Source organism: Cyrtonyx montezumae, unplaced genomic scaffold, assembly GCF_038088225.1.
Source record: "Cyrtonyx montezumae isolate F1298 unplaced genomic scaffold, pur_monq_1.0 scaffold_1, whole genome shotgun sequence".
NCBI lineage: Eukaryota > Metazoa > Chordata > Aves > Galliformes > Odontophoridae > Cyrtonyx > Cyrtonyx montezumae.
The window spans coordinates 17,640,743-17,655,539 of NW_027071825.1; the positions used below are offsets into that span (position 1 = coordinate 17,640,743).

Consider the following 14,797-nt stretch of genomic DNA (forward strand, 5'->3'; position numbering starts at 1 on the left):
TTCTTTTGCTGTGATTGCATTTGCAGAATTCAAAAAAATGATACATGAACTCTGATACTTCACTGTAACACCATTTCATTCAAAGATTCATATCTATTTGTGCCAGCTTATGTATTAATGGTTTTCTCGGCATTAAGGGTATTCTTCATGTGGTACAGCAGGTCACACCACCCGTATATTTGACAATAGTTTTCAAATTAAAAGTTTTATGGATCATCCAATCAGTAAGTGGGAATTCAATATACTTTCAGTATTTACTTCAGTACACTTTGCTGCTGAAACCTGCAAAATGCAAGTATGCAGCACAGCCAAATTCAAACATTCTTAGCAATTAATGCTTTGTCTCCCTTTATTTTTGCAGTACATCCTACTTCTAAAAATAAAAACATTCCTTTTAAGTAAAATGAAAGAATTATTCAATTGAATCATCAGCTAAGTTACTTTCTGTTTGCAATGGAAGATCTAAACCTGCAACGTAACATGATTTATTTTTCTTTCATAGCGTTTCCTAATGAAATATTAGCAGCTGAATGTGGAAAGCAGACTATGTATTCACGTGCTTTCAGTTGATATCATAACTAGTCTCTCATTAGACTTCCATTAGGTTATCAGAAGACCAATCATCAAAAGAGGTAATTACATTAGCCTTTAAGCAGTAATGGACCCATAAAACAAGAAAAACTTCTTGTTCATTAAAAAAATAATATCTTTGATAAATGTGTAAAAACTCTTTAAAATACACATTTTGGTAGCAAAGAAGTGAACAGCTAAATTAAAAGGTTCTATTCTTTACATAATTCTTATATATATTGCTTAATAAAATATTCTCTCAATACATTTTAAGACTGTACACAAGTTAATAAACATCATAATGAAATTAATTAGGAATATATTCAAGTAGTTTCAACATTAAAAATTTAAATCCATATATAACAGAGGAATAATTTCCATAAAAACAACTTCAGTGCATCTGCAGTAGTCATTAACAAGAAATCTGTCTGTTGAGAAGTTGTCCCTTGGTGTTATGATTTTAATGTAACTTTTAGTGAAGACTCCTCAACTGAATGAGCAGCTTCTTTCTTTAAATAATTCTTCACGAAGGACTTCCATGGTAAGAACTCAGCAGGTTTCACCAAAGCAGCAAGGCTTTAGTACTGAACACGTTCAGACTGAAGGGACTGCACAGAGAAGAAAAACTGATTAAAACTCACTGAGGTAATACTTGTATTTAATAATGTATTTTTCACTTCAAGATAAGGAAGAGTGGAAAGACAGGAAGGAGGAAAAAAAGAACAGTTGGAAGAGAGTCTGAATTTCTGCATAGGTAAAAATTGATATTAAGTGCAAGGAACTCAAAAATCTGGCACTAAAAGTCCATCAGCTTCTCTGCATCTATACTTCTCTCTTCCTAAGAAAGAGTACTAAAAATCTTCAGTATTACACTTTAAGACAATACCTTCACGTATTTGGAAAACGTATGACTGCAGCTATTAGAATTGAGTTGCTTCCATTTATCCTGAATGAGAATGAAAGTGCTACTGTGAAAACATCGAGCATGCTTTATGTGTTGGTTCAGGCAGTGAACCAAATTTACAATGTGTAGCTACTGACCAAGAGGAAAAAAAAATACCACACCACAAGCCTACTGTATTATTTGCATTACTGGTTCTATTTTCTTATAAAACAAGTAATCAGTTTAGATAACATCCAAATATTTTATTACCTCCTATACAAATGTGGTCAGGAAGTTGTTGTGATGAGCAGAAAATCTTATTTGAGAGTTCTTCATTCTACTGGGATGATTATAAACAAATCAGTACACCTCACAGGCGCTCTACATCCTCCCCTTGTATTTTAAAGCTACATAAATTCAGTAGGATTACAGAAAGCTACTGGAGAACAACATGAGTCTTAAGAACTCAGACCCTTAGGAGTCTTCTCTGTTTTTCCACTATTCCTAACTTGTCATTGTAGAAATGCTCTCTGGCATCCATAACAAAACCTATAAGTAGAAAAAGCACATAATAAAGTTTCAGAGCTTTGGTATTACTGATTATTTTTCTACTCTATACCAAAACTAAACAAGAAATATTTCTGAGGTTGCCTTTTAAATGCATTTCTCATCTTTAAGGTCTGAGATCATCTGGATAGTCTTCCCTATGTCAGCATATTGAGATTTGAACACCACTAGAAAAATTATTGCACATCATGTGCAAGCGTGTCACTAACAGATAACTTACAGATTGAACAGATGAAAGGTGACCGTACAGCATTACACTTGATGCCCTCAGGAAGACCTGGCATTTGTGAAGAACTATGAGCAGCAGGCCTATACACACTTAAAATTATTTGAATTGTTAGAAATGTAAATGTACAAAAGTATTGAAAAAAAAATTGATGGTATGCTTTTCAGTGTTTCCACCCCTTCCATATATCCATATAGCAAGGAGTTCTTCCTAATGTTTCAAAGCCTCTTTGGAATACAGTGAAGAATTAAATTTAAGCAGCAATTTTTTTTCCAGAGTAAGATTAATTGCTATACTTCCCATAAGGTTCCTAAACACCATGACAGTTCTAACAACTCAGTTGTTGTACAGCACACAGACCAATTTGAAAAATTAAAAGTATCTGGGGTATTCATTTTTTCTTTTTTTTCTGACTTCAGCAGTTAAGTAATTAATGCTCTTAACATCTCACTTTGTCCAAAGAGATTGACTAATATTTCAAAACCTGTAACTGTATTATTTTTTTTTTAGATCTCAGATGGAGGAGTTTTCTATTTTAAAATTCACATTCCTACCTCCTATTTGCAGTGACTCAAAGTATAGCCTGTAATTCTGAAAGCTTTATTAAAAACAGAAAGCCCCAATCCACCTTAATAAGTCACAGGCATGTGTTTAAGAAAATCTTACTTTAAATAGAGAAAAAGATAGAAGAAAAAACAAAAATGCTGAAGTGCTGCACAAAGAGAAAATAAAGTTAGTCGTGTAAAATCCTCAGTGTGCAATCCTCCAGTGGTCTTCTGCAGTATCAAGCTTGGCATTTTATACCCAAGTGTCAGATAATATAAACAAACTAGGAATTAGATGGCTTCCCTATAGTTAATGATACCTTTCTAATGAAGTTCATGATGAAGCAACTGCTTAGATTATCACTTTCCTTGCTCAGTAGGAGATACTGAAAGCCTCCTGGAGAAAAAGGTAAACCACATATCCATCTAGGTGTGAGAACCATATTGATATGCATTTAAATTCAGGACTAAGTCATCTGAAAACTAACTTTTAAAATGAAACAACCCTGTATCACTTATGTCTGTCTATCAAGAAACAAACACACTCTCCTCCAGAAAATAACATTCCAATGTTATGTCATGACTTTTTAGGATAAAACCCTAATCTCTACTTATGAGTAATTTAAGTCTTCTTTAATGATCTAAAATGTTATAGCAAGAGTAGTGGTATAAATGACAAGAATTAGCAAAAAAAAAACAAAAAAAACCAACTCACCAAACCTAAGATTGACTATAATAAATCAGAATATGTTAACGGATCTTCACATATACTTGAAATGATCCTCTGCCTGCTAGATTTTCACATCAGTAAGATGTGCTAGTGTCTGTCTTTTTCTTCCTTTTCCATCCAAAATGTCTTACATTCCACTGGATTCCCTAACGTTGAGAAAGCCTCTTCCACAAGTATCAGGATCACATACATGAACTTTAAAATACTGTAACGCTTCTCAAATTTTTTTTTTTTTTGAGATTTTTACATCTTTCCAGTTTCCATGGCAGCTATAGAAGCAAAAAGTGACTCATCTTAAAAGTACCCAGATACATACTCTTTGGTTAAAAAAAAAAAAAAAGGTAATTTTGTTTTTGCAATAGTGATACATACAAATAAATAATCTTATTGCAGTACCTTAGACGTGGTTATACTCAATGAGATTTTCTACAAATTGTAATTGTGAGAAGATGCTTAGTCGAAGCATCCTACTTGTTAAATTCGCCAATACAATATTTATTGTACTTGAGTAGAATGGCAAGTTGACTACTCTATGAAAATCAAGTTTTTCATCTAGTTCATCAGCATACAGTATGTTAAGGAAATGGATTCACTTCCGGTCTTAATCTGATGAAAGAACAAAAGCCATTAGTGAAAAATACATGGCTGACAACAAATGGAAGAGACAGGAATAGTTGTTTTCTGTTTGTTTTAACTAGAATGTGGAATAGTAGTGCTAATAAATGGGTGGTAAAATTTTACATGATGAAAAAAAGCAAAAATAAGGGTATTAAGTAACGTTGTCTTCCATACTAGAAGAAAGAATTATGTACTTGCATCACCTAAAATGAAGTTCATTGATCTCTCACTAGTGAGACTGAAGAACATTCATTAGAAATGACTACTTACTATCCTAACCATCTTAAAATGCTCCTCCACTATTGGCTGTATAATAGTTAAATTACTGAAGAGAAATAAGGCAATTTCCTAAAATAAGAGTACCTGTACAATCACAGATGGTTAGCTTGACATCTAACTCTGGTAAGTGAATTCTTCTTGTAAAAAGCACAGGAATATAATTCTTATCACTGAAGAGTTAAATGAATAAACGTAACCTTTGGTGTATGTAATAGGCTTCTGTCAACTGCATTACCTGATATGCTCCATTTAGAAAAAGCGCAATATAATTAAAATACATTGCATCAAGATTAAGGTTTGGCTAACAAGACTTCAAATAAATTCAGCATCTAAAGCAATGAAGTGGAAATCATTAAAAAAGAATTCTATTTTTAAACAGAATTCTGCAAGAGCAGGTATTAAGGCTTGATGTTACTCTGTTTTGTTCACAAGCCCTCTTGAGACCACTGATGAATACCACCACAAACAAAATATTACTTCAACCACTGACATCTAGATAAGATAAAATCTTTAATGAATGCCAAATTGGTCCCAAGAAGAAAAAAAAAAAAAGGGATGATACTTGTATTAAATGCAGTTTTGCAAAGAAAAAAAAGAACAAGGAATGCAGCACATTAAACAGCGAGAGTCAGAATCTTGTTTGTGCAAGGACTCGTCACCCTGACGAATTTCTCCAATGCAGTACAGTTTAAAAAAAAAAAAAACAACACAAGCTTTTAATTTATAACCAGGATGGTACTAGGTAGGCAGCTTTCAGCATCTGAAAAATGAGTGCTGCCTCTACTTATTAAAAAAAACAGCAAAAAACAGTATAAAACAGTATAGGATTCTAACTTGATCAAAATGATGTTTGAGCCATACAGTCAGTTAAGTTTCTTGAATACAGTACTGCAAAAGCTTTAGCTCCTTGAGAAAGTGTGTCTGTTATTCCTGCAATGGTTTATATTATCATTTGGTAACTAACTTTGGAGCTACTATGAGCAATGACAACTTAATTTTTCACGTTACAGTCACATTACAGTTATAAAGTAACTCTTCCCCTTCAGGCTCTCCACGTAGGTTTACGTATTTATGCATAATATACAGCTCTAACTATAAACAGAACAAAACAAAGAATTGCTGCTAGCAGCACGTTTACGCAAAGTACAATAGAAAAGAATGAGAATAGATTGACTTTTCAAATAATTATTGCTCAAATATACTTCAAGTGAAAACAATACTGAAGGTGAGAAATGCAAAAAAAAAGGAGACGCCTTGCCACTTTGATGTTCACTTTAGATTACTGATGTTTCTCCACCTTTCTTTGCATACTGAATTTTGTTCCAGTATAATCAGTTGGAGCCTCTGTCAGTCCTCTTCTGAGAACTGAACTGCTGTAAGATAGAAAACTGATCACCTAAAACAGCTGACTTTCCAAAATAATCAGAATTTATGAACCAGGTAAAGACTAATAGTTGTATCCTAGATAAAACATCATCGACTTGCTAAGCAGCTTTTCACCTTCTCATTCCTGTGCTTGGAAGTATTCAACCAATTTAGCTAGTTCAACCAAAATAGTTGTACTTTTCTAGAAACAGTTTGATAACTGAGTTGGTTTATACATCCACCTTGAAACAACCTCATTCATATAGTTTGCTTCATAAGTTCTCACATAGCAGGTGAAAACAGTGCCAAATTAAAAAGGTAAAATAACTTTGTATAACTTAAAGGATGTGGTAATCAAGAAGTGCTTACCCAATAAGCTAATGCTGATACTTTAATTATTGTTCAGATTCAAATTTAAACTTAATATAGAACACTTAGTGATCCTGAGATCATGGAATGTTAACATTTATTTGCAGATAAGCTGTAGTGGATGAAAAGCCCATCCTAGCACAGCAACTCTACTCCTTTTCCAGCTCAAATGTACATCAAAACTAATACAGAACATCTAAGAAGTATTGAGTTCCCTCTTGATAACTCCATTGTCAATATACTCTCTATACTAGCTAGATTTCAGTCCCACATGCAAATTAATTCTACAAAGGAATAATGGAAATGAGTGCAACTCATACTCCCAAGCTATAAACATGTGAATTCTGAACACTAAGTGGTGCCATATACAAACTGTTAATGAGAGGAGAGATCTCTTACCTCTCTGGAAAACAGATAACATAACCTATGACTGACCTTTTGTGCTGACATCCTGATTGCAAGCAATGTACATATAGCCTGTTTTAAGGCAGAGGGCAAGCCACACTAAAAACCAGAAAGAGGAATAACACTAAAACTTTTCTTATACCAAAACAAATAATGTATCAGTAGTAAGGAAACATGAAAAAAGGTGCAGTACCCTGAAATTATTCTTATATGAAGATCATTTTATTTCCATTGGCTGAAAAATATGAAGTGCCAGTAGTAAACAGGCAGATGAGATCAACTAATTCTAGTCCATATTCTAAAAAAACACTGCAGTAATTTTTATAATTAGTAGGATATCAAATCTCAAATTTTTAAAAAAGATATTTATGTCATTTATTTTTTTTATTTTTATTTTTTTCCTCCCTAAAATCAGTAATCTGCAAGTGCAGTTACTTCTGAATTAATAACTAAAGTGTTTCTGGTCTCCTCTCTCTGCATTCTGTATAGATCACTTTCAAGATGCACTAATTTATTAATGGGCACAAAATAAGCCCAAGGCAGCAAAGTTGACATGGTATAAAAGGTAATTCTGAGCAACCTGATTTAGCTGTAGATGTAGCTATTGACTGCAGGGAGTTGGAGTACCTGACGTTTAAAGGTTTCTTCCAACTCAAACAATTCTATGATTCTGTAAAATGGTGAGACCATTGGAAATGTATTGACAAAATACTTTCCTTTATTCCTTTATAGTTTCTACCACTTATTATGATACATACAAAGGTTTCTTTAAATCTACTACTCCATTAAGATTAAAAAACATAATAAACTTTCTAATATAACTATGGATAATCTGAAATGAAAATCTAAGGGAAATAAGGGTCCATAAAAAAGTATCATGAAAGGTATTACTTTGAGCTTAGGGCCGAACTATCTTCATGAAACCTCTATGATCCAGATGCTCAAACGAAGCAGAAAAAGAAGCAGTTGAAACGATAGTTAATTTAAAAGGTAACAGACAAGTTGCTGTTAAGAAATACTAAAGGAAGTCAGAAAATTGTGCTAGTTTGAGATCTTTTTGACACAGCTTTGCTCAAAGAATCAAGAAAGATAAGCACTGGTCAGATGCCTGGAAGGGTTGTGACTGCCAACTTACAGGAATTGATTGACTCTGGTATTGTGCTGGAAGAGCTGTAAGGCCCATAAAGGAGACTTGATGCGTACTCATCTGTCACGTTGCTGTGAAAACTGGTTTGGCTGCTCAGGTTGTTGCCATTATTGCTGCTTCTGTTGTACAGGTTGTTGTTCAGTTCATTTCTGCGAGGCAGCTGCAAGCTGCCATTCAAGTGGCTGGAGATTTGGCTTACAGAAAAACCTGTCCTAGAGGACACTGATGTCATTTTGCTCTCATCATCATCTGAAGCAGCATACAGGTTCCCTAGAGAACTGGCTAATCTGGAATTTATAGAAACGCTGAACAGAAAACATGTGGGGAAAAAATACAAAGAATATATGTACAAAGATGCACAAAAAAATAGCAGACAATTCAGAAGACACTAAGTGAATAATATGGACAATTCTGAAATAATGTGTGCATATAGCTTCATATTCCTGCTCTTGAGAAGGAATAGAATCCTTCGTCAGGTATTCCCAAATGTTGTTTACTCAGGCACTGCCAGTGCCAGCTTTCATCTCTGTCAAATCATTTGCACACAAAAGAGATTGTGTTAAAAGGTACAGGCAGTGGCTGACCTACTCTTAAGTATTCTGTTTACATTTAAGTTTAGAAACTCCTCGTTTCTTAAAAGTAGTGACATGATACAAATCTTCAATCAGACAAGAAGGAATACAATAAAATTTGCGAATAAAAATAGTGTGTCCAGAAATCTCTTTAAATTACCTGTTATCAAGAAAATATTTGTACCTAGAAGTTACAAAAAATGCATCATTCTAAATTTTAATTAACATCCGTGATTACCTCAAAAAAGTCATAATTGAATTAAATGGCAATTATTCAAGGGTTCATAAAAATCATTTCAATTACTGCTTAGTATTCTTCTGAAATGAGTAATATATAGATTTACAGAAATACTCATAAAGCTTCTATTAGGCAACATAATACTGTTTCTGAACAGATGCAATCATCTCTTACCAGTAGTATTTGTCATTAATTTTTTAGTAGGTAACCAAATTTGGCTAACAGAACACCAAAGCATGTTTTAGGTAAATTCAAGCCTTCTTACAAGTTCTTAATACACTGCATATATTCTGAAACCCATTGTAATACATATCTATTTGCAGCAAAATAAAAAAAAAAACCTTTTAAGATTTGAGCCTGAGGATGAAGTAATTCTGCTTATTCTTTCTGCAGATGAATTAACTGTCAGGATTCTGGAGGTCTTCAATGGAGATATGGATCCTTCTGTACTGCCTGAAGTATTCAGCCTAAAAGTAGCATAGTTTTAGTGAGAAATTAGATTATGATTGAAATACACACTTCAAACACATTTCAGTCTATGTATAGTATAGCTATGTTCAAAAACTAATCTCAGTATGTACTAACAACTCAACAGCAGATACGCTGATCTCAAGGAACTTTATTCCTATTAACCCCCTCCCAAGTTTTCTACCTTCTATGTTTTATCATAGTTATTGTTACTTTTCATCTTGATATTTAGCATCAGATTTACAAAGAACAAATTTGATGCTTTTAAAGCCAGCAAAAAGAAAACAGAAAATGTAGCTTTTAAGAGAAGAGCATCAGATTTTCATGATGACAGCAAAAGGTTTTTCTAATGTTGCATAAAACATACTCCACTTTCTAGTTTGTGATTTCCAGTGACCAAATTCTGTGAGTATGGTGCGGTGAACTATTAAAAAAAATGTTAGTATTATAACAATCAATATTAGTTTAATAAAAATTAATGAATAAAATTCTCTCGATCCTTAGAGGAGCATTATTGCAATCAGATGTTAGTGATTAAACACCTTGTGTACAAGCCTCTTACTATGAGCACAGAAGAAATGACAGAGAAGAAATACTTTATACCACACTGAGAAAAGGGAATCCAGGATTAGACATACGGAGTAATTCACCCAAGTGCAAGGTCCCACACCTGGGCTGGGACAATCCCAAGCACAAATACAATCTGGGAGAAGAATGGCATGAGAGCAGCCCTGAGGAGAAGGATTTGGGAGTGTTGGTTGATTAAAGACTTAGTATGAGCCAACAGTGTGCACTTGCAGCCCAGAAGGCCAACCATATCCTGGGCTGCATTGTGAGTGACCAGCAGGTTGAGGGAGGTGATTCTGCTCTTATACTCTGCTCTTGTGAGACCCCACCTAGAGTTCTGCATCCAGTTCTGGAGCCCTCAACACAAGAAGGGCATAGAATTGTTGGAGAAGGTCCAGAGGAGGGCCACAAAGATTAGAGGGCTGGAGCACCTCCTCTACAAGGATAGGCTGAGACAGCTAGGGCTCTGTAGCTTGGAGAAAAGAAGGCTCTGGAGGGACATTATAGTAGCCTTACTGTACTTGGAGGGGGCCTACAGGAAAGCTTGGGAGGAAATTTTTATAAGGGCAAGTAGTGACAGGACAAAGAGAAGTGGTTTTTTACTGAGGAATTTTTCTTATTTTTTACTGTGACAGTGGTGAGACATTGCAACAGGTTGCCCAGAGAAGTTGTGGATGACCCCTCCCTGGAAGCATTCAAGGCTGGATGGGGCTTTGAACAACCTGGTCTAGAGGGAGGTGTCCCTGCCTATAGCAGGAGGGAGTTAGATTTAAATGATCTTAAAGGTCTCTTCAACCCAAACCATTCTATGATCTCAAAAATCCAGGCTGGAATAGAATTGAAGATAATGTGTTCTTTTGCATATTAATACTTCAGAGTGAAAACTATTTTGTTTTTCATACTGTATTTTAAATGCAATGGTAAGGGGTTGTGGTGTGGTGGCTATAAAACCTTAATGACTAGTTTGGCCATTCTAATAGCTCTTACAACAAGTCCATATTCATTCTAGGTTTTATTTTCTTTAGAGAGGAACTGTCAGTACTATTTGAATTTCAGTTAATGTCATAAATGAAACAAACATTTAGAAAGTGTGAAGAAACTATTGGTTCCACAGACTTCAGAAAAAACTGTAGTACAACGTACACTATCCTGCATTAAACTATCAGAAAGTACTAAAACAAAAACATTCATCAGGTATCTCTTTCTAAAAAAAGTATTTATTGTATGCACTAAGCTGTATCTCTAGTCCATCTACAAAAAAAAAAAAAGCTGTGAAATACAGGAAACAATTAGCTGATTTAGGCTTTTGAGCCAGGTGTTTATTTTTATGGAAATAACGTGGTCATGAATTAACTATCTATAGTCTTCATTGTACAACTGTATAGATATCAAAATATGACTGGGGAAACTACTTGCATATGCTAGTTATCAAGAAGAATTCAAAGTGTCTCTGAAGTAAAACTGTACCCATCTGTTAACTTTTTTTCTGTTTCCTGTTGTTTAAAAAAAGTTTGTTTCCTGCCATTTCACAGAAGTTTGAAACTGCTTATGAATTGATATGATACACAACTCAAAACAATGAAAATAGAAGATCAGAGAAGTAAACATTTAGAATTCTAATTTAATACAACAGATAATTTCTTAAAGTTAATACCTGAAAGGTTGTGATATGGACCTGGTGTGCAGTTTTGTTTCTTGCAGCCTAAAGAAACCAAGGAAACAATGTTATGAATCAAAGGATGTCTTTATTTATTTAAGGTATAATCGCAAGTTTCATATGGGCTTTGAAGTATGAAACTAATGAGAGTTAAGAATTACTGATGACTATTTTAATTTAAAGTTGAACAGTTTAAACAATTGCAGGCCTAATTCTAAGGTTTACATTTTTACAGATCCTGAAAGATTCAAAATTTATATAAAGGTAAATAACTACAGAAATTAAATAACATTTTTGTTAGGAATCTAAGTTTTAAAATGCTAGATGGACATAAATCTGAAGGATTCAAAACATTTTTCTGCTTTACCTTCTATGACTAAATAGTAAGTAGTTAATCAGAACAGGAAGACCAAAGAAAGGAATACATTAATAAAATAAACCTGCAACTAATATACACATGCATGGATATTTCCACCACAGAAGTTCCATGACTAGTATAACTGCTTGAACATGACTGTGTACTTTCCATAAGTATCTGATAGCACAATGTGAATTTAAAATTGCAAATCACTTTAGAATTTTGCAATTACCTCAGAGCTCCGGATGTAGAACATGGCCGCCTCCGACTCTTTAAGGCATGAAGCTTATCTCCCTGCGTCATGCCATCCTTACTGTCAACACCTTCTTTGTCTCCAAAATCAAACTGGTAAAAATTAAGTATGCAAGCAAAAAAAAAATATATATATATATATATATATATATATATATATTAGGAGGAAACAATCTTAGGAGGAAAATAATTTCCAAGTGTTAAACATCCCCTTCACAAAGAATAATGCATGAAAGGCTTGTCTATTGTCTTGTGCATTCATGGGTGAATAAAATATGGCACTGTACAAATCACAGAGGCCTTTTGCAGACTCTAACCTCAGTTCAGGATGCTTGAATCCAACACCACTTTATTTAAATCAGTCGTAATATTAAAGCTGTTAACTTTCTATCTATAAAAACCTGAAAATCACATAAAAAACAGTTACAGTAGAAAAAAGCTCTGAATTTATGCCATGAATCTGTATGTAAGCTGCTATAATTGATTCAGTACAGTAAAGTTCAAATAACTCAGATCCAAAAACATTACTTTTACCCATATGGCTATATGCCAGCTGGTTTCATTAAGCAAGTAAAATCATCTCAATGCAGTTTTACATTCTCCAATTGGTAATCAAGATACTTAACTTTACAGGTTCCAAGCCACAAACTGAACTTCAAGAAGGGCAGTAGTTATCAGTATAATATAATCCTCTATTTTATGATTTACTGTAATCTAGAAGAATACCTTGAATGCATTTCTGTAAAGTTACCACCAGAAGATGTCCATTGTAATATATACAATATATAAAAATATTCATATAATATAATATATAAAAATATTCATATAATATAATATATAAAAATATTCATATAATATAATATATAAAATATTCATATAATATAATATATAAAATATTCATATAATATAATATATAAAATATTCATATAATATAATATATAAAAATATTTATGTAATATAATATATAAAGATATTTATATAATATAATTCAAGCTGCTTCTATCTTCTGAGAAAATTGAGATCTTATAATTGTCACATTTTCGAAAGAAAATAAATACTAACAAGTGCAGCAGCAGCAAAAAACATGTTCTAGTTATCACAATCAGCTCCATCTCTGCTTATCTGAATCTTTTTGTGAACCCTTACCTCCCCGTATTGATCCAGGTTTTGTACTTTATTCATGCTGTCATTGATTGACATATCATTCAAACTGCAGAGAACTCTGTTAATGTTTCCATCAACTACTCGTTGTTTCTGCTTTGATTGTATGAGATCTCCTTCCAGCCATAACATCGTTTGCTTCCTTTTGGATTCAAATTATTAATATCAATAAATTTACACACAAGCAATATGAAATTTTGCTACTCTCACAGATTGCCTATTTGAATATTCTGTACATCTTCATCCAGAAAAAAAAATTGGCAAATCTATCACTAAAAAATAAAACCACCGATAACAGAGAACTTAAACAGGTCTGTAGCCAAAGAAATATCACAAACACTAAGATGTTATTTTACAAAAACATAATGGGAAAAGAAATAATGAAAACTGGAATTCCTAGTAATAATTAAGGCTATCTTAAAAAAGCATAAAATAACGTTTTCATATAGATAATGAATAAACACTGATAGTGCACTTTAACTTCATATTAGCATGAGTTTTGTGTATATGGATAATGTAAAACTACTGCTGTCTTGCACATGGTCATGTGAAGCTGAACAGGTCTCTGGCATCACTTTTCAAAAAAATTCAAGTTTATTACTTCAGACAGGAGGCAAAAATCATCATCATCTAATTGCAGTCTGCATAAGCTGAGCTGGATAGGTGCCTGTCGGGCTTCACAAAACAACTGAGATCCTTTTCCACGTTATAATAACAAATTCCTGTACCAAACAAACAAACAAAAAAAGCCTAGGGAATTCAGTGAGAAGATACTTCCCTGGAAACTTTACCTTTATCAGTAGCCCGAGCCAATTACCCATGCTTGAATTTGAATACTTTAAAATCTATTGAGATTAATTTAATTCACAGTAGCAAATTCATTTGATACCATGTTACCCAAGTGATATCAGTACAAAAAAAAAAAAAAGCAAAAAAGCAAAAAATCAAAAAACAGCTTTTCAAAACTCCTTTGATAGACCTCAAAAGACCTAAGAGATGAAGCTTTGACATTTATGAAGGCTCAAAGAGTAAATCCGTAAGACTTCTGTCAGATGTAATGTTGTAGTCCTGAGGCCAAGACATTTGACATTAGACTGCTAAAACTGATGTTAGCTCCTTCTTCTTCATTCCCATTTTGATACTACTGGTGATATAACAATTTTGTATGAATATAAAAAAAAAGACAATTGCTGGTGGGATAATAATAAAAATTCTCAACTAAATATATAACAGCTCTTTGCTATAAATTATATAGATGTGAATGAAAAGAATCTGAAAGATTTGTCTGCCTAACAAATCAAACCAAGTATTTAAAGGCCACTACATAAAGGACATGGGTCCTATCTGACTCATCTTTCAAGTGAATAGTACTTAATAATCACTTTACTTAATATCTTCCTCTCAATTCTGCTCATTTGTACAAAAAAATCCATCATCCAGAGCTTAATCTGCCTTCAGAGAGCCCTTGTGGTTTGTGAAAGTTTGTGATTCACAGTATTTTATACAATGGGTTTTAAATGGCCTCCTCTCAAATAATGGGGCACCCATTCCAAAGAGTGGAAAGCAAATAGGAATCCTAATTCATGCTCCATTTCTCTAATGAATTTTAGAAACCCTTCCTTCTCTTATAAAGTATGTATTCTGTATACAAGATCAGATAATACTTTACTGTATTTTATACAGTATCATTTACTCATAACAATGAAAATGCTTTCAGCTAAAGATCAGCAGGATATCAACTCAAACTAGCATGAATTCTATGACAGTATACAATGTAGATGCCACTGTGAAATCAAAACAATTAAAATTAACTTCAACAT

The 14,797-nt window shown here is 33.3% G+C and overlaps 1 protein-coding gene across 1 annotated transcript in view; it reads right to left on the reverse strand.

The window, feature by feature from the left end:
- The window catches only part of CDC14A (cell division cycle 14A), a 55,462-nt gene continuing 40,665 nt past the window's right edge, over positions 1-14,797 (reverse strand). Inside the window, 7 exon segments of the mRNA XM_065742389.1 lie at positions 1-1,178; positions 7,693-7,753; positions 7,755-8,009; positions 8,856-8,981; positions 11,204-11,251; positions 11,797-11,909; positions 12,963-13,119. Coding sequence (XP_065598461.1) covers positions 1,149-1,178; positions 7,693-7,753; positions 7,755-8,009; positions 8,856-8,981; positions 11,204-11,251; positions 11,797-11,909; positions 12,963-13,119 — 790 coding nt within the window. The 3' untranslated portion in view covers positions 1-1,148.